This window comes from Lepisma saccharinum, unplaced genomic scaffold (assembly GCF_977018435.1).
Source record: "Lepisma saccharinum unplaced genomic scaffold, izLepSacc3.1 HAP1_SCAFFOLD_967, whole genome shotgun sequence".
NCBI lineage: Eukaryota > Metazoa > Arthropoda > Insecta > Zygentoma > Lepismatidae > Lepisma > Lepisma saccharinum.
In genome coordinates, this window is record NW_028143619.1 from 7886 (window position 1) to 27000 (window position 19115).

General features: G+C 40.4%; 1 protein-coding gene across 1 annotated transcript; it reads left to right on the top strand.

The window, feature by feature from the left end:
* The first annotated feature begins 803 nt into the window (after window positions 1-803).
* Window positions 804-19115, top strand: LOC145983448 (dehydrogenase/reductase SDR family member 11-like). The gene is made up of 5 exons (XM_083116552.1): window positions 804-1008; window positions 2242-2371; window positions 8140-8269; window positions 11052-11180; window positions 18998-19115. Exons 1-5 carry the CDS (start codon window positions 804-806, stop codon window positions 19037-19039), a joined length of 636 nt encoding a protein of 211 aa, XP_082972678.1. The 3' UTR covers window positions 19040-19115.

Sequence of the window (19115 nt, forward strand, 5' to 3'; positions counted from 1 at the left end):
GGCGAGATATTCAGGCACATGAACACACTTATCTTTAAGATTGATCGATTGCTTGATTGATTTGCTTTATTTCTACTTCGCTTCTTGTGTCACTTTTGGCTAATTTGCGAAGTTGGGACTGAGTGGTGATATGAAGAAACTGATGAATGGACACTCACAAACATCCATGCCCAAGCCGGGATTCGAACCCGGGACCTGTGGCGTATTAGTACAAAGTGCTAACCACTCCGCCACGGGGGACGGCACTTACGTATCTTTTAGAAATTGATTATGTGCATGTGGCGGATGTTGTGTGTTACATGTAACATCCGGGACACATTTGATCACCTTGTATAAATATTAATATCATTATCAAATTAAAATTCACAGTTAATGGAAGATAATGTGTATGGCAGTGGTTCCCAAAGTTTCCGCTGCGGTGCCCTGGAGCGCCGCGAAATAATCCAATATTTTCACTGAAATGGCACTTACTTGTTAGTCTGCACATAGTTTTAGTACATTTCACATATAAAATGATTCTGAATTTGAAATATGTGTTTATTTTTTAACTTAAGGCAAGCAACCTAACCACACTAACAGAGCGTTGCAAGTGTTAGATGACTCTACATTTCGACTTGGGCGCCGCGGAAAAATATTGAAACACTACGGGCGTCGTGAAACGAAAAAGTTTGGGAACCCCTGTGTTAGGCCTTTAATTTCAATAACTGGTTTAAGCCCAAGATGTGCGTGGCATTTGAAGGTCATTGCAATTAAAAAGAGCAAAATATGACATTACTGACAGGCTCAGAAAGCTTCAACGCAGAATGACTCGATGGAACTTTGCCCTCTCGTTGCAGGCGATCGCCGAAGAACTCGAGGGCTCCCGAGGGAAGCTGCACCCACTGCAAGTGGACGTCTCAAAGGAGGAGGATATCCTGGCAGCCTTCCAGTGGGCGAGAGACAACCTGGGGGGAGTGGACGTCCTGGTCAACAATGCTGGAGTGGGAGCTCCCAACACAGTGCTTACAGGTATGGTCATTCTTAATAGGATACTTATGCGAGTATAAACTGCAGTAAGGAGAGATCAACCTATATATATATATTATCTTATTTTTTAATTCTAAATATTTTTAAGTGTAAGGCAAAACACTCTGTCACGTATCTAGAAAATCACTAAAATGTAAGTTAAAGTGTAATCATGCTGAAAATAATTGATTATAAAACGACGATGAAAAAATCGTCTGACTACCATGCGAGAGACCCGGGTTCGATCCCCCGTGGGGTAGAACCGGGATTTTTTCACCTGTTCAAGCTGCTCCGGTGCCCACCCAGCGTCGTATAAAGTGGGTACCTGGAGGAAACTCTTGGGGGTAAAGGCGGCCAGGGGCGTGGTGTTGATCACATCACCCCCACTTTCGGCCGTGATCAAGAAAGTGTGGGACCCTAACACCACACCCCTATACGCCTTCATGGCGTGGTGCATAGCACAGGGGAGCACTTTACCTTTTTTTCTTTTTACGACGATGAAAAATTTGACTCGTAATGTTTATCACTCAACCTCAGACAGAAAACAAACTAATATTTGTTTTCTTAGTTTGTAATGTTTGCAACTCTATATAAGGTCCGCTTTAGAAGAAAGCGTTTTCCTTAACATTTATCTTAACATTTATGCCCTGACCAAAATGATGCCATGGCATACTTCATGGCATTTCTCAAGCTTAGGATCGGTCCTATTTCTGTAGCATTTTTTGTAGCATAACCAATCAGAAGCGACCTCTAGGTCACGTGTGCAGTTGTAATGGCGGCGCGTGAGATGTAAACAATGTATCACTTCACATTTTTAAAAGAAGATAACTATTCAACCGAGAGGGATAACGTTTCCTATAAAAAGATTTTAGGTACAAAGCAATGGCACTGCTTAAATACATACTTTACAACGTATACAGTACATGTATTTTTTTAGTTGTTTCAATTGTAAACACCGTGTGCACTCACCATAGATGGTGAAACTCAACGTGCCTTTCGTGTTGTATATATTATGCATTGTAATCGCAAAAGCTTACCGAAATTTTTTCATGAAATGCTTCCAAATGCTTCCAAATGCTTCCATGTAAAGTAGTATCTGCTATAAGATTTTTGGAAGCATTTACATACTTATGCTAGCAAAAATGTTAAAGGAAATGCGTTGTCTAAAGCGGGCTTAATTGGGAATCCTTCACAAAAGAAAGGATTGGTTTCAACAGTGCCCACAAATGTTTTCAGACGGAGACACCAGCGCCTGGAGGAAGTTGCTGGATGTGAACGTCCTGGGCCTCTCCATCTGCACGAGGGAGGCCGTGAGGCTCATGAGGGAGAAGAACGTAGATGACGGACATATCATCCACATTAGCAGGTAGGCCTCATTTCAAACTGCACGCGATCAGAAAACACATTCTTTAATTTTCTTCCGCGCCCCTTTCTGCACCCATTTATTTTTTCAAAATCTACGAGGGTGATTCGAAAAGTAAGGTATCATATAAATCCTGTTCTTCGAATTTCCCGTCAGGCTCGCAGCAGAAGAGCACAGCTTTATCACACAGCCGTTAGATGGCGCAGATGTTGCGTCAGACCCTCGCAATATCAGTTGGAAGATGGCTGCGCCCACGGAACATGGTGAAACGTGGAAGTGCGTAGTTGCGTAGTGTGATCAGGTTTTTGAGTTTAAGGACACCTCATCGTCAACTGATTGAGGTGTACGGTGCTAATGTAATGTCACGAAAACAGGCGTGGTATTGGTGCACTGAGCACGATAACGGCAGGAGAGATGTACAGGAGAAACGATCCTGTCGGCCAAGCACGTCCACCACACATCACAATTTGTGCCGTATTGAAACTCTGATTCAGGACGATCGTCGCATTCGACTTAGCGATATTGCTGAGGAACTCAACATATCAGTGGGCAGTGCGCAGAAGATCGTTCATGAGCAACTGGACTTCTCTCAACAGGCGCTGTGTTGCTGCATGACAACGCCCGACCACACTCAGCCAACAGCACGCGTGAATTGTTATGGCGCTCCCGGTGGGAGGTACTGGATCATCCTTCCTACTTCCCCGACCTAGCATCGAGTGATTTCTATCTCTTCGGACCATTGAAGAACCACCTGCGTGGTAGGCGATTCACAAGCGGTACGGAAGTTGTCATGACGTGATTTCCTTCCATGCCGGCATTGATGCCTTGGATGTGTAATGAATGCCTTACCATTGGAACAAATGTTTAGACAAACATGGCGAATATATTGAAAAGTAATGTGTGTCAGTGCCATACTAATGTGTATCAGTATATCTGGTGTGTCCATGAGAGCTCTTGTTACCTTACTTTTTGAATCATTCTCGTAGTTTCAGCCGAAAACACCATTAACCATTAACTATTGCTGTGCCGTGTTATGTCATGTCATATTGAGCGCAGAATGTTTGGTATGGAACTGAGACCCATGTTTTTGTATACAACAGGCAAGCCATTGATGGTTCCACTCAGAAAGAGGAGCTGCATTTACTTCCCTGTTCTGGCGGCAGTCTCCCTAAATTTCAACAGCCTCTCTTTGCCAGCATTTTAGTTAAGAATTGTTTAATATTTTCTTCACTGAGGTGGCCTGTTTATGGTTCTTGATAATTGCTTGCAGTCAAGAGCTCCAGTTCAACACCCAACTCTGATTTTTTTCCAACGAATTAAGCAACGGAAGCATTTCCTTTAGCATCTTTCCTAGCATAAACAGTGGCGACTCGCTTTTTTTAGTTGTAGGAAGTTAAAGTAAACAGACCGAGGAAAGGGTTCGAAAGTGCGTTCAATTAAACAGGCCCACGGATCACTTGTACTATCCATTGCATTTAGAATATTATCTACAAGCCTCTACCAAAAGGGGCCATCCCCCTCTAACAATGAAAAAGATTTATATGGCGTCCTAAAAACACATACGAAAATAACATCGACAATTTTTCAGATTGTGATAGAATATCGATTTTTCTCTTTCGTGAATGAATGGGTTGTTTGTGGAGATAGGCAAGCTCCAGAAGTCTGTATTCTGCAATATTTGGTCGTCTTAATTTTATGACCAGTGGGGCGATTAGGGGGGCGAGGGGGCATTTACCCCCGCACTATGCTAAACTTTATGTACAAAGGGAAATATAATGTCTTTGCTACCCCCGGTTTTGGCACCTTGCCCCCCCGGTTTTGGAACCGAATCGCCGGCACTGTTTATGACCATGCAGGGGAGGATACCGGACGTCCCGATACCCGAACTTTCATGGCTGTTCAATGATAAGAAAATTATAGGTTTTGATTTTTTCAATTTTGATTTGCTTTATTTTACTTCGCTTTTTGTGCCACTTTTGGATAATTTGCGAAGATGGAGATGAATGATGACATTATGAAATTTATGAATGGACAATCACAAACATCCACGCCCAGACCAGGATTCGAACCCGGGACCCCTAGCGTCGTAGCGCGATCTGCTGACCACTCCGCCACGGGGGCCGGCAAGAAAATTATAGGAAATTTGAAAACATGGTAATTTGCGGAATACAGCACTAATAGGATACTTCCGAGAATTAAGTGTAAAACTGTACTCTGTGTGACAACCTTGGTCTGTAAGCCATTGTGTTACTGATTGTTTGTCTGGTTGGGAAAGGGGGCTTCAGTATGAATGAAATGGGTTCAATATTGTGTGCTTGAAAAAGTTGGAGAAAATTCGACGATTGGGAACGGCGACCAGTATGTTTTATTTGTGACCTCCAACTATCTCCAAATTCCCTTTCATAAAATGTTCATTTCATAATCGGGGAGGATAAAGAAAAGATTGAAACAAGAGGATGAACCGGGATGTGATTGTAGAAGCTTGTCCTTTAGTCGGCATACTCTCTCTTGTTTCAAACAAGTCCGCTAGAGAAGTACAAATAAGAAATAAAATATATTTGCTTTTTCCTCAACGTTTCTTCCTTTGAATTAAATTTATCTGTCTCCCAAGGACGCGCGTTAAGAGCACTTGCCAAACACAGGGTGCTAGATGCCAGCGAAGTTCAAATTATACTAGGTATAGAACCATAATGCTAGGGTTGGTATCACTGAATGAGGATACCCTCGATTCTTCCTCGCTGGCCATTTAACCGAGCAACCCCCTCGGCCATCCCGCTGTAGGTGGAAGGTCGAGGTTCCTCAGCAGCAGGAACAACTGTCGTCTTTGGGCGGCAGATGGAGCAAGCGAGTGATAGCGAACAGTAGCGAACCTAGTGAAATGTACACACATTACGCTCATAATTTTATAACGCACATTAAACTCCTAAAAAAGTAGAAGACTGGAAATAAGTGTAAATGAACTGTAGGAAGTTCCTCACTTCCTACATGTAGGAATCGCCCCTGAGCATAAATGCTTCCAAAGATGTTATAGCAGATAATACTTTACACGGAAGCATTTCATGGAACAGGCCTTTGATAAATTTTCTCAGTATGATATGAAAATTCTGTTAGGTGACTGTAATGCACAGATTGGCAAAGAAGAGACATTTAAACCTACGATTGGTAAAGAAAGTCTTCATGAATTAAGTAATGATAATGGTATAAGATTGATTACTTTTGCAATCTCAAAGAATTTAATTGTGAAAAGTACCACTTTTAAACATAAAGATATCCATAAATATACCTGGTCTTCTCCAGATGGTAAAACTCATAATCAGATAGATCATATTCTCATTGATAAGAGAAGACATATTAGTATAATTGACGTTCGTACACATAGAGGTGCGGACTGTGCCAGTGACCATTATTTAGTAATTGCTAAATTAAGAGAAAGACTCTCAGTGTTAAATCATAAGCAACAAAATCTAAAAGTTCTAAAATCTGATACAGGAAAGTTTACTGATGAAAGAATTAAGAAAGATTACCAAATTAAACTGTCAAATAGATTTGATATTTTGCAGGATTTAAATGATGATGAAAATATAAATGAAATAGACGTAAATAAGAATTGGGAGCACATACGTAATGCAATAGAATCAGCAGCTAAAGAAAGTATAGGGTACCATAAACCGAGAAAAAGTAAGCCATGGTTTGATAATGAATGTCATAATCTAATAGAAATAAGAAATGAGGCTAGACTTAGGTGGTTAAATAACTCTGATGATACAAATCTAAACAATTATAATAGAATAAAGCGAGAAGTTAACCGAACGTTTAGAAGTAAAAAAAGAGATTACTTGAAAAGCAAAATTAACGAAATTGAAACAAACAGCAAAAATAAAAATATCAGAGATTTATATAAAGGTGTAAATGAGTTTAGAAAGGGATGGCAACCTAAAGTAAACTTGATAAAAGATAAAGACGGTGATTTTCTTGCTGACCCAAGCGATATTCTAAATAGATGGAAGAACTACTTTAATGACCTTTTAAATGTCCATGTAGGAGATAAATCAGAAGTGAATGAAGTCCACACAGCAGAACCTTTAGTTCCAGAACCTAACGTGACTGAAGTTAAAGATGCTATTAAAAGGCTAAAGAATAACAAAGCACCTGGCATTGATTTAATACCAGCTGAGTTAATTAAATATGGTGGAAATTCATTAATATGTCAAATTCATAAATTAATTTGTTTAATATGGAATAAAGAAGAAATCCCTCAACAGTGGAAAGAATCCATAATTGTTCCTGTGTTTAAAAAAGTTGATAAAATGAACTGCAATAATTACCGTGGAATTTCTCTACTCTCAACAACATATAAAATATTATCTAACATTCTTTTAACAAGACTAACCCCATATGCTAATGAAGTTATAGGTGATTATCAATGTGGCTTTAAACGTAACAGATCAACTACAGATCAAATTTTTCACATCAGACAGACACTTGAAAAAAAGTGGGAATATAATCAAAATGTCCATCAACTTTTCATTGATTTCAAAAAAGCATATGATTCGGTCAAAAGAGATAAATTATATAATATATTAGTAGAATTTGGAATACCTAAGAAGCTTGTTAGTATGATAAAAATATGCACCAGTGAATCAGAAAGTAAAATTCGTGTGGGTATTAATATGTCTGACAAATTTACAATTCATGATGGGTTAAAACAAGGAGATGCATTATCTCCATTGCTCTTTAATTTTGCCTTAGAATATGCTGTTAGGAAGGTAAGAGAAACTAAAGAAGGATTAAAATTAAATGGTGTGACTCAGTTGTTAGCATATGCAGATGATGTAGACTTACTGGGGGATGATGTGAATACAATTAAGAATAATGCTAAAATATTTTTCAAAACTGCTAAAGAGATAGGTTTGGAAGTTAACAAAGAGAAAACTAAATATATGCTTACAGGCCGAAAGCAAGTGTTAGGTAATAATCAAAATCTAATTATTGATAACAACTCGTTTGAACCAGTTTCCAAATTCAAATACTTAGGAGTAATATTAACAAATGAAAATTATATTAAAGAGGAAATAAAAAATAGGCTTAATTCAGGAAATGCATGTTACTTCTCTCTTCATAAACTTTTGTCTTCTCGTTTAATATCTAAGAAACTAAAAGTTAAAATATACAAAACAGTAATTTTGCCTGTAGTATTATATGGATGTGAAACTTGGTCCCTTACATTAAAAGAGGAACATAAATTGAGAGTATTTGAGAATAAAATCCTTAGGAAAATCTTTGGACCTAAAAGGGATGAGGAGACAGGTGAGTGGAGAAGGTTACATAATTTAGAACTACATAATTTGTATTCATGTCCAGATATTATTAGAATAATTAAATCAAGAAGACTTAGGTGGGCAGGCCATGTGGCACGAATGGGAGAGGAAAGAGGAGTATACAGGATTCTTGTTGGGAAACCTGATGGTAAGAGACCTGTAGGAAGGCCAAGACGAAGATGGAGGGACAACGTTGAGATGGACCTAAGGGAAATCGGTAGGGATGGAAAAGAGTATATAGATCTTGCTCAAGATAGGGAAAGATGGAAGGCCTGTGTTGCTGCAGCCATGAACCTTCGGGTTTAAGAAGGCTAGAGAGTTAGTTAGTTAGTTAGTTGTTCTTCCCAGTTTCAAAATTATAGACCGGCCAAACCCCGACAATACATATTACATTTTAACTATGACAAATATTCAAACAATAAACGTGCAATTATGATACTTTTCCACTTTCAGCCTGGCAGCCCACCGCATCGTGAACCTTCCGATGATCCACTTCTACACAGGGACGAAGCACGCGGTGAAGGCGATGACCGAGGGCCTGAGACAAGAACTGGTGGATGCCAACACGAACATCAGGGTCTCGGTTAGTACGTTTCTCGTTCTCGGCGTTTCATGTGCGGAAATAATACATATAACAATACCAATTCTCCGTTTTCGTTTCTACAGGCACTAAAACCCTGTGAAATAGGCCTAAAAAATCAGGGATGTGCGAAAGGTGCTTGCGCACCCCTTAAGTTTCTTCCGCACCCGCTTCAGCACCTCTTTTTCAAAACCAATTTTCAACCTAAACCACTATCACCTGTTTCACCGTCATATTACCTCATGTCGTCATGTTGAGCGTCGAATGTTTGGTATTGAAATGTGACCGCTGTTGTTCTAGTTAGCGGCAATAAAAATGGGAACCTAGATCCTCAAATCCCGAGGAGGTGTTGTGTGTGTTGCCTAAGTCTATGGCAATGTTAGAAGTTGCCATTGAAAATTTGCTATTAAAATCCACTTATCCCATTGGAGTTAGGCAACACACACAACATCTTGAAGGGAAAAGGGTATTTCTTCCCATTTTTTATTGCCGGTGACTCAGGAGCGTATATTTCAGGCTACCTAGGCTATCTGCGAAGCCTGAAGCCTAGAAAGTAAAATACTGAAGAGAAATATTTTAGGATTTGAAAAGGAAGATAATGGCGATTCTGAAGTTGGCATCCTGAATTCTTAGGAGTTGGCAACCTGAATCCTATTAGTTGGCAACCTGAATTCTTAGGAGTTGGCAACCTGAATTCTTAGGAGTTGGCAACCTGAATTTTTATAAGTTTGCTACCTGACTAACGTTAGGATGGCAACGTGGCTTCCTTGAAGACGTCAAGAATTAGTCTAGTCTTCTCCCTTCCTCTATAGCCTAGGACCAGGTGTCATAGTGATATAGCCCACGTCTTAGACTCAGCATACGCCACTGCAGTGACTTAAGTATCTAATTAATTGTAGATTGAAATGCGTCAGGCCGGTAAAGGCTCAGAACATTCCAGGTTCTTAATTTAATATCCTTATTCCTAATGTACAACCACCAATCTATCCTTAGTCCAGGTAAAAAAGGTAAAGTGTTCCCCTGTGCATAGCACCACGCCATGAAGGCGTATAGGGGGTGTGGGGGTAACTTTTGGGGGTTCCTTAGTCCAGGAACCTCCCAAAGACATCCGAATGGGAGAGACTATTTTAACTGCGGAATATTTTACCTTGGGAACATCCATGGCCCCATGTTGCTGATTCTTGACGTAACTTTTTCTTGCAGTGCAGAGTTTTCAGCTCTACGCCTAAATCCCAATGTGAAAGGAGGACCTGTCGTTGATCAGAGGATCCCTCGGATCTAGCTGGGAGGTTCACTTAGTAGTCCACCAACCATACCCCCACTCTACCAATTGTGGGACGCTCATAGAGCCATGACAGGTCAGCTCTATAAATCCCAACACACCAAATTTTGTCTATTTCATTGATTTATTGATTGATTTGGTGTTTTAAGTCCACTGTATGCACCGGAGAGGAGGCCCTTGACCATTTCATTCTGCTTGTTGACTAACTGCAGTGAACAAGCCACTGGGCGATGGGGTTGTGACGAAGTCTACATCCCCTTATTTACTAAGAAACCCCCTTGCTCCGAAGGGCCCAAATTTCAATTGGAATTTCTTAGTTTGTATGTTCTTAAATAATTTGTACGTAGGAATTTATCAACTTGGAAACCTAAAATAAACTTGTCCTTACGTGTATTGTCATATTTAAGTGTAATCAGAAGCAAGGAATGTTTTAGGAAGAGTGAAAGAAACGAGATACGAAAACAAAAAGAGAGTTAAAGATAGAGAAGAAAATATATGAAACACACATAAGGTGAGTTAGAAGAACAGAAGATGGAAGATGGATTGATTGATTTGGCTAATTGGGACTGGACCTACAGTTTAAAGTGGGATCCGAACCACCATATGCCTCCACCGGGTATCGAATCCGGGACCCCTTGATTACAAGGCGACGACACAACCACTGCGCCATCGGAGAGGCCGATGGAAGATGGAAAATTAAGAAGATGGAAGATGGAAAATTAAGATAAATGAAATTAAACGGCATAAAAGAAAAGGTGATTAGATATAGAGAGTGGGGCAATGAAAAGGCAACCGAAACATGGAAATGAGATGAAGTTGGTAATTTATTTAAGCCATCGTCCGGTTTCATGAAAATTGACAGACATTTTGTGATGTGAATAATCTGGATTTCCATCAGCAAGTTTTCAAGCAAGATGGAGCCTGGAGAACAGGGCACTGTTAGAGGAACTGTTTTCAGAACGCCTTCTGTCCAGATGGACTGCCTTCCCCTCTCCTCCAAGAAGTCCGGACCTGACGGTGTGTGATGCGTTTCTGTGGGGAATGTTGAAGGAACAATGTTCCTCACCAGAACCAGGAACTCTGGAACAACTACGAGAGAACATTGACTCAGTGCTGGGAGATGTATCCTCTGAACAGCGCTCCCATATGATGTCTAAACTCATCGAACGCATGTAACTTGTCATTTGCAAAGGCGGCAAGCGTGTGGAACATGTCATTGTGCGATAAATACACCGTCCTCACGGACACGATTTCGGTTACCTTCTTTAGTCCCACCCTGTACGAATAACATTTAGAAAAAATAACAATTGATAATATTTTTCCTTATTTCTAAGGTGCAAGGCTTCTTGATCTCCTCCTCACCAAAAAATCCCAGCATGCACCAAGGTTTATTTTCCTATTCAGCAAAAGGAAATTTGAGTATTCTTTAAATCTCACGTAAGATGTCTCATCCTTCTCAATTCTCATCACCATAATCTAATTATAGAATTATGTTTACTGCAGAGTATCAGCCCAGGATTGGTGGCCACAGAGATAGTGCCCAAAGACTACCTCACCCAGTACCCGTACTTAGAGGCGGACGACATCGCAGAGGCTACAGTCTACATCCTCGGCGCCCCTCCACACGTCCAGGTGAGCTCACATCGTAACACAACCTTGTTTTCTGACGTTATCGCAGAATGCTTTCATTATTAGGCTAAGTTATCAGTGGCGTGCGGTGACATTTAAACTAGGGTACGCAACATGGGCCAACCGAAATGAATTATGGGGGCCAACCCCCCCCCCCCCCTCCCTGGCCATCATGTTATTCAGAAAATAACTTTTTTCTACAATTTTATAATGGGAAATTTCTCATCCTTGTATCAATATCCAAATGTAACGAGGTAAAATATATGTATGATATTTTATATTCGCAAATATATTCTGATAGTAGCTACGTAGAGTCCAACAATTCAACTTTGATTATTTCCTTCATGCAGTGCGATGAACATTGAACGGGAAGGAAATGGCTCAATCATTTTCCGTCCTTTCAAATTTCATGTAATAAATTTGATAAATCTCAGTATCCTCTACTGTTTCACAACATCTTTTGCAGAGGAAACCAACGAATAAGGCCAACAATAAAGTTTCACTGTTTTTCTACTCAGTCAATCACTCTGTAGAGATATTTTTTCTTCTTCTCAAAAATCAAAATGCCTAATATACTGCTTATCATCCTTCACAACTCCTGCCTGAAACAATTTTTCCAAATCAGGAACAGACCTTCCATTTCGGATTGTTTACACTTTTTTCGTAAATTCCGAAAATCCCTTCTCCAGTATGTCATCAATAACTCCCGGTCCCCCTATTTTATCACTTCACAGCACCGACAAACAATGGAGATCCTGTAATGTAAATAATATGAACGAAACACTCGCTGCAAATTTCACACGACAGAAGAAAGCAAAATTCAACCTCCCACGGTACGTTGTGTCCGGTCCGCTATGCCCGAAAACCACGCGTTCTTGTGGACGAATGAATCGGAGTTGCCAGTCGACAAAGTATTTTGTAGAAGGGAGATAATTAAGGACAAGTAGAAAATACGTCAGCATACATCCCAGAACACGTCAAAAGCTAAACTACCGTACATCACTTTGCAATGTCTGGCGGGAGGGGGGGTCATTCTAATCCCATTGTAAGCATTATGTTTTATTATGCTTTTCTTTTATCATTCATTCATATCGTTGGGTCAACAATCAACACCCATGCTATGGAACTCAAAGGAAATGTTGATCCCGAAAGGAGATAAACAGATACTCTCATACTCTGAGAATTGTGCGAAACTTGCAAATTGTTCACATATTTTCCCCTCGACACAGTGACAGTCAATTCTGGTCCTCACCTCCCTATACGAAAAAAAAACCTTGCTAGGGTAACTTTAACCTCACATAAATATTTTATATGTGATAGTTTACGCGTATATTAAATATGATACCACTACATATTCTTGCCCTCCTCTCTGATTCCTGTATCACTTTTTATAATGTATTTTTATTTCAACCCAACAGTGATCTATCTACGCGTGGCTGCTAAATGCTAGTAAGCTAAGCATTCCAGAAAAAAATATGTTGACTACTGTCAACACTGCATACGCTGTCAAAATCTTGGGTACCCTCGATGCTTAGAACCGGGAAAGAAGTGGGAGAGAGGGTAAGCGCGGGCAGACCCAAACACGTGGTCGGGGCTGATATGAGCCAATGGGGTTACCTTCCGAATTTCTAGGGTACCAAGCAGAAGAAACAGCGTCTTTCTGCGGAAATCGGCAGGAACGCGGATCGGGTGGGTGCCGAAGTCACAATCGGCATCATTCGGGGCTGCCTTAAGGAAGGCGAAAATCGTGCGAAAATCGGAATTTCTTGCAGTGGAACTGCTTTCGGAGAGATAATTGTTGAATTTTCATGTTCGGAGAAGACGAAAAAATGTTTATTTTTTCTTACTGTGTTGTGGGTACGCAGTGCGTACCTTGCGTATCCTGAATGCACGCGGCTGTAAGTTATTAGTGCAAGGAAAATTCTAGAGGTGTGCGGGATAAAAAGGAATGATTGGGGAAAAGGAATCGGGACGGATTTTCTTTAAAATCCCGACGTTCGTGACGGGAAGTATTCGCAAATTTCCAAATCATGTCGGCAAATTTGGGAACGGGTAGTGTTCGAAATTTCCCGACGGTCTGGAAATCTCAAATTCTACACGTCATTTTCACCTTAAGTGATTTTGCTTTTGCATTTCTGGAATAAAAACTAACAATTTCCGAGAAGTTCCTGACACAATGTAGGTAACATCGAGAATTAACCATTTTAAAAATGATCATTTTGAATTTACCGACTGGCCAGGATCCTGAAAAGTCTGGAAGTCATTTCCCGTAACATGTTATCGTGTAATCACAAAATAAATGCAATAAACATCTCCTCATTGAACAATAGTCCCGAATTCGAGTATGAGGATGTTGTTAGCATTAAAAAGAAATACAGTTTAAAAAAGGAGAAACATGTTAGCATAGTTTCTCCTCTTTGCAATCGATAGTTGCTTTGATCATAATGACAAATCATCCACGTGGAACTCGCAAAAAAAGGTAAAGTGCTCCCCTGTGTTATGCACCACGCCATAAAGGCGTATAGGGGGTGTGGGGTTAGGGCTCCACACTTTCTTGATCACGGCCGAAGGTGGAAGTGATGTGATCAGCACCACGCCCCTGGTCACCTTTACCCCCCAGAGTTTCCTTCATGTACCCACTTTATACGATGGAGCCACTCGAACAGGTAGAACTCGCACCAGCAATAAATGACTGTTTAGTACATGATTTTACTAAATTTGAATTATGTACGAATATTTACTACATCCAGCACCTCCGATTTATTCTTTATTCAAATATTAAATATATGTATTTTTTCCAAAACGACTTTAAAATAATCGCAGTGTTGGACAATTGGCAACATCAGAGGCATACTGGCGATATATCTAGATTTATCAACGTTTACAATCGTTTTGCCACGTTGCCAAACTTTTTTTTTGTACCTACGATCAGGATTTGATCTAAGATCAACAAATCGACAGTTAGCTTTATAGTAGATAGCTTGAACTTAGTTCATTCCCGCATCGTAGATCAAATGTGATCTCCAATGACGTCAGAACACGAAGTTGATAGCGCGTTGTGCCATAAAGGAAATCCCCTTAAATCTACCGTGGACGCCTCCAGACCACTCAACATAGTAGCAGGGTTGAGCGTGTTTTATAGCTTCTCCTGGACACAGAGAGTTGAGCTGTAGCATAAAGACCTGTTAAAAATTGACAGTTCCGATCGAACCTAGCCCAACATCACACCACAGGGTGTGCACTGCAATTCAATAAGTTCCATTCGAACTCAGGACTTGCACACGCATCATCAAAAGAAAAGGGAGCAGAGCAGAACAAGAATATTGCCCTTCGCACCCTCTGAAGTCTTGAAACCTGTTTCTAAATTCATCACGTAGTATTTTTACTGTGGACAAATATTCCTGCCATTCCTGGTATTCCTGAGAAGTTGAGAAGGACAAATTATAACTTTATTAAAAAAGTTTTAATATAACGGAAGACTGTAACTTTGCAAAATGGCCTCCACTTCCTTCAAAATATCAGCCCTTGTGTCACGGGGAGGAATCATTCAAGTAGTTTTACTGTCATATCGAGATGAGAATCGCATCCACGAATGAAGGGAGCTAACCGAGCTAGCTCGCAGACGTTCGTAATTTCACATATTGTGAGCGAAAAGGCAACAACACGAACAATTTTTGCTTTCAATTGTTCGTTGACTAAGTCATCAATCCTCTCCTCAACTGTATTTATGATTTTTTTTATATTTTTTTTTTATTAGCGTTGCTTTTCTGCCACGTTTGGCTAATGGCGACGATGAGGATGAGTAATGGTATGATGAAATTGATGAAGAGACACATACAAAGAACACCCATGCTCAGGCCAGGATTCGAACCGGCAACCTCTGGTGTCGCAACGGGCTGTGCTAACCACTCTGCCACAGAGGTTGGCAAATTTATTTCGTGATAAAGAAATACTTCTGAATGAATTAACTATCAGGGTACAAAATTTCCACGCTTTTCACTATTCACTTCACAACAAAAGTAAGCATTTCACTTGAAAAATCTACATTCCTCTTTTATAGTCCTTTTCTTACTCCCACGAAGTTTGGGCAGCCATATGGTTCTCTGAAACTTTTACAGAAACTGACTTTTCTTCCAGGTAAATCCTTGAAAATCAAGAAACAAACTCATAGGCGACAGAAAGTATGCACGCTGCCCTCCCCCAGCTGGCAAGATATTTTCGTACTTCAGAAGTAACATGTCCATCAGCTTGCTTAGTTGACACAACACCTACTCTATAATGGAATGTATACCTGTGTAGCGAAAATTGGTCAATGTGTTGAAGTTTGGATGAGTCTGGTCTTGTATCACGAGAAAAGAGAAAACGGGATAACTACAAATGTATAGATAATTTCAAGCATGAAGTGTTAAGTGGGGCCAAGGCGGGCCGCATTAACGGATGCTGGGGCCTACATGCGGCCCGCGGGCCGCGAGTTTGACTGGCCGAAATATCAGGAGAAAAGTTGTTACGCTTCTTCCAGGAGACTGGAACCTGCGCGCGTCCCGTAGCTGGAGAGCCCAAAGCATGACGCCTTAGACCGGACGGTCACAATGCAGGACAGCAGGCCCGTAGGCAGAATTTTATTTTTGGGGAGGGGATGCTCATTCCTTATCAGCAGCTGCCATCTAAGGGCGAAAAAGTGAGGGAACCCCTGAAGATGAGTTTTTGTTTTATAATTTTGATTTGGCAAAGGGGAGCTCTCTCACTGCACCAAGCGCCGTCAACCCTATGCCGGTCGTTTGAGTATCTTGAGTTTGAGTTTCTGTAAGTCTTCTTTATGTATAGATAGGCTAATCGCGACTGGACCTACATTTATAGTGGGATTGAACTATTGGGCGTCCACCAGGTACCAAACTCGGGACCTTTTGACATTACGAGGGTCATCTTTACCATTACGCTATAGGGGAGGCACAAATATCTGAAACTAAGAAGACATTTTGAATGGACATGTAGAATGTAGGAGGCAGGGTTCGCGCTGAAGAGGAAGAAGACGGAATTCTCCCTCCCCTTTCCTAACCTGTACATCTCTAATGTAATTCTCAACCAAGCCAAGAGTCTTGTCTAGTGTTGCCCACGAGACGAGACTTTGGCCTGTCTCGTATCGTGGAAATGGTGTGAAATGCTGTCTCGTCTCGAAAATATTCGTTTGTCTCGGGACACATGATCCAACTCGTCTCGTCTCGAATTTTTGAAAGCCTGTCCCGTCTCGTCCCGTGGGCAACACTAGTCTTGTCCTTCTACATTTTATGTCACTTTTGTTATTGTTATGGAGAATTCAAATTAATAATTTGTCTTTAAATCTCAAGTTAGCAAGTCAGCCAAAATTAAATTTTTATACTAAATTTTAGATTAATTGAAGATTTGCAAGGAAACAGTAACCTTTTCATGATACTTCCACTCCAAAAACAAATGTTTTGTAAGAGTCACATCAAGTTTATGTTTGGAAATAGTGAAGTTCTAGGAACCACACACACACACACATATATGTAAGCAACAACGATAGTAGGCTATTGTAATTTGGAGAGGATATGATTTGTGAGCGGAACAAGCATGGGAATTTAACGAAGTTCCTTTGCGAATCATCAATTATGTGTGTGTGTGTACACGTATTTCCTATCTGCACCGTTGACTCACAAAGTACTACATGTGAAGTAAAACTATCGAAATGTAAAAAGAGGATCCAGTTGACGAAAGTAAAATTCCTGGTACTATTTTGCACGTTATTATAAGTAGTAATAATTCTTGCATAAATCTTCTTTGGTACTGTCATTCAAAGTCGTATTGCTTTCCAATATTTTTTGCGGAAATAAACAAATTGCGATTAGACAACAACCTTATTTTCATTACTTAATTGAAGTTATTTTATGATCTCATTATTTAATTTTTGTACTTGGTAAGTCTTTCGGGGGGAGGTTGGGAGTCCTGGACCCCCCTGAATACGTCCTTCGCGGTAGGGATCGAGATAAAGTTACTGTGTCACTGGTTCCAATTCACGGTAAATATGCTCTGCTTCTCTACACTCAAACATACACAAACTCATGGCCTTCCTGCTTTCTTGGTTTCTTGCCTGGGAAAGAGGCAATAAATCAAGCTGTGACAGGTACGGGACCTTCTGACGAGGGGACGGAACCCAGCTGTGCAGAGGATTCAAACACCCGCGCGAACTAGCCCTCCCCGTCTCGCCTGGGGCAATTTTCGAACAGAGACATCTAGTGGCCAAGTGGCGAACTATGATGAATGAAATTCGGCTGAAGCGGCCGTATCTTTCGCCGTCGATAATACATGACATTTTTAAACAATCATTTTGGGCTGTGCAAGTGACTTTTGAAAGAAAAGCCCTCCCTAGCTTAGTCATAAAAGGATTGAGCATTACGTTAGTATGCATCATAATGGCCATTTTCGTTGGTGCTACCCACAAATCCTATAACCATTCTGTGCTTATTTACGTATTTCCTTATGGGAAATTGAAAAAAAATAATGGAATTTGTGCACATTTAACGAACTGAAATTGCATAAATGTGTCATGTACTCAAAGTTTCATAAACTAAGTTCACATCTACTGCGTGTTTTCCGGCAAATTTTTGTCCTAAAACGTTATATTCAACAAAATGCAGAAAATCCCATGTTAAATTTAAGCGCTTTCCACGGCGACCTTCGCCAAACTCCACCTCCCTCTTAAGGTTCCAGACCGAAAACGTGGGCCTTTTAAGATGGGTCAACTTGAAACCAAGAATCTCGAAGCCAGGGAATACTATCATGGTGACGAGCGTGCCTTCATATATCCATTTATAACACCTATTTTCAATATTGTGAGTTATCGCGCCTTTCAATATTGCAATTTTCAAGTTTACAAAGAAGGATATGTTGCAACCAACAGCCTGTCCCTCTCAACTAACCAGTTGATTGATTGATTTGATTGATTTAGTTTATTTTACTTCGCGTTTTGTGCCTCTTGGCACAAATTTGCGAAGATGAGGATGAGTGATGAAATGATGAAATTGATGAATGGACATTCACAAACAACCAAGCCCGACCGGGATTCGAACCCGGGACCCTTGGCGTCGCAGCGCGATGTGATAACCACTCGGCCACAGGGTAGGGCAACTAACCAGTTGATAAGTACCTCCTGTGGTGTTTCTATATAACATTTGCTACTGTGGTGAGTGGTACTGGAGGCGTCCAGTCATGACTAGTTTCGGTGTTAGATTTATTCCAGTTTTACCTTGTGATGATATTTGTGTTGAAGAAAGAAGCGCCCCGGGTTTTCTATACCTGGAAGCTCTACATTTTTTTTATTTGTTCCTAACAGGTGAATTTTTTCCCTCTCATCTGAAAATGCAATATGAGTATATAACTATCAGTTGCGCCAACTTAATGTAAATTTTGGGTTGGCGATATTGACAAAATATTATACATACAATATACGTATAAAATATCTACTATTCTTGAAGAAATAGGCGACAGAAATTGCTTTGTATCCGAAAATCGTATGTGTACGGTGGAACACACAAGTATTGCTCGGTAAATTGTCCATGACTATTTTCGGTAAATGTTTCTCTTACATCCTTCGTGTTTTTAACCCTAGCTTACCCGTGCTGTACAATAAACTTACTTACCTGAAGGGGGGTGGGGAGACTCAGAGGCCCATACTTATTTTCATTACTAAAATTCAAGAAACCTTTTTTGGTATAAAATCAACATTATTTTAAAACTTAAAACACAGAACATAATGGGCTTTTTAGCATTTTAACGTAAATTGAATTGTTTGATTTTTTTTCCAGGTACATGACATCGTCATCAGACCAACACGCTCCATCCATTAAAAGAAGACAGAATTAACCGGGGAAAGGTTATCAGAACGTCATCTTAGAGAATGCAGCAAATGATTTTTTACAGTGC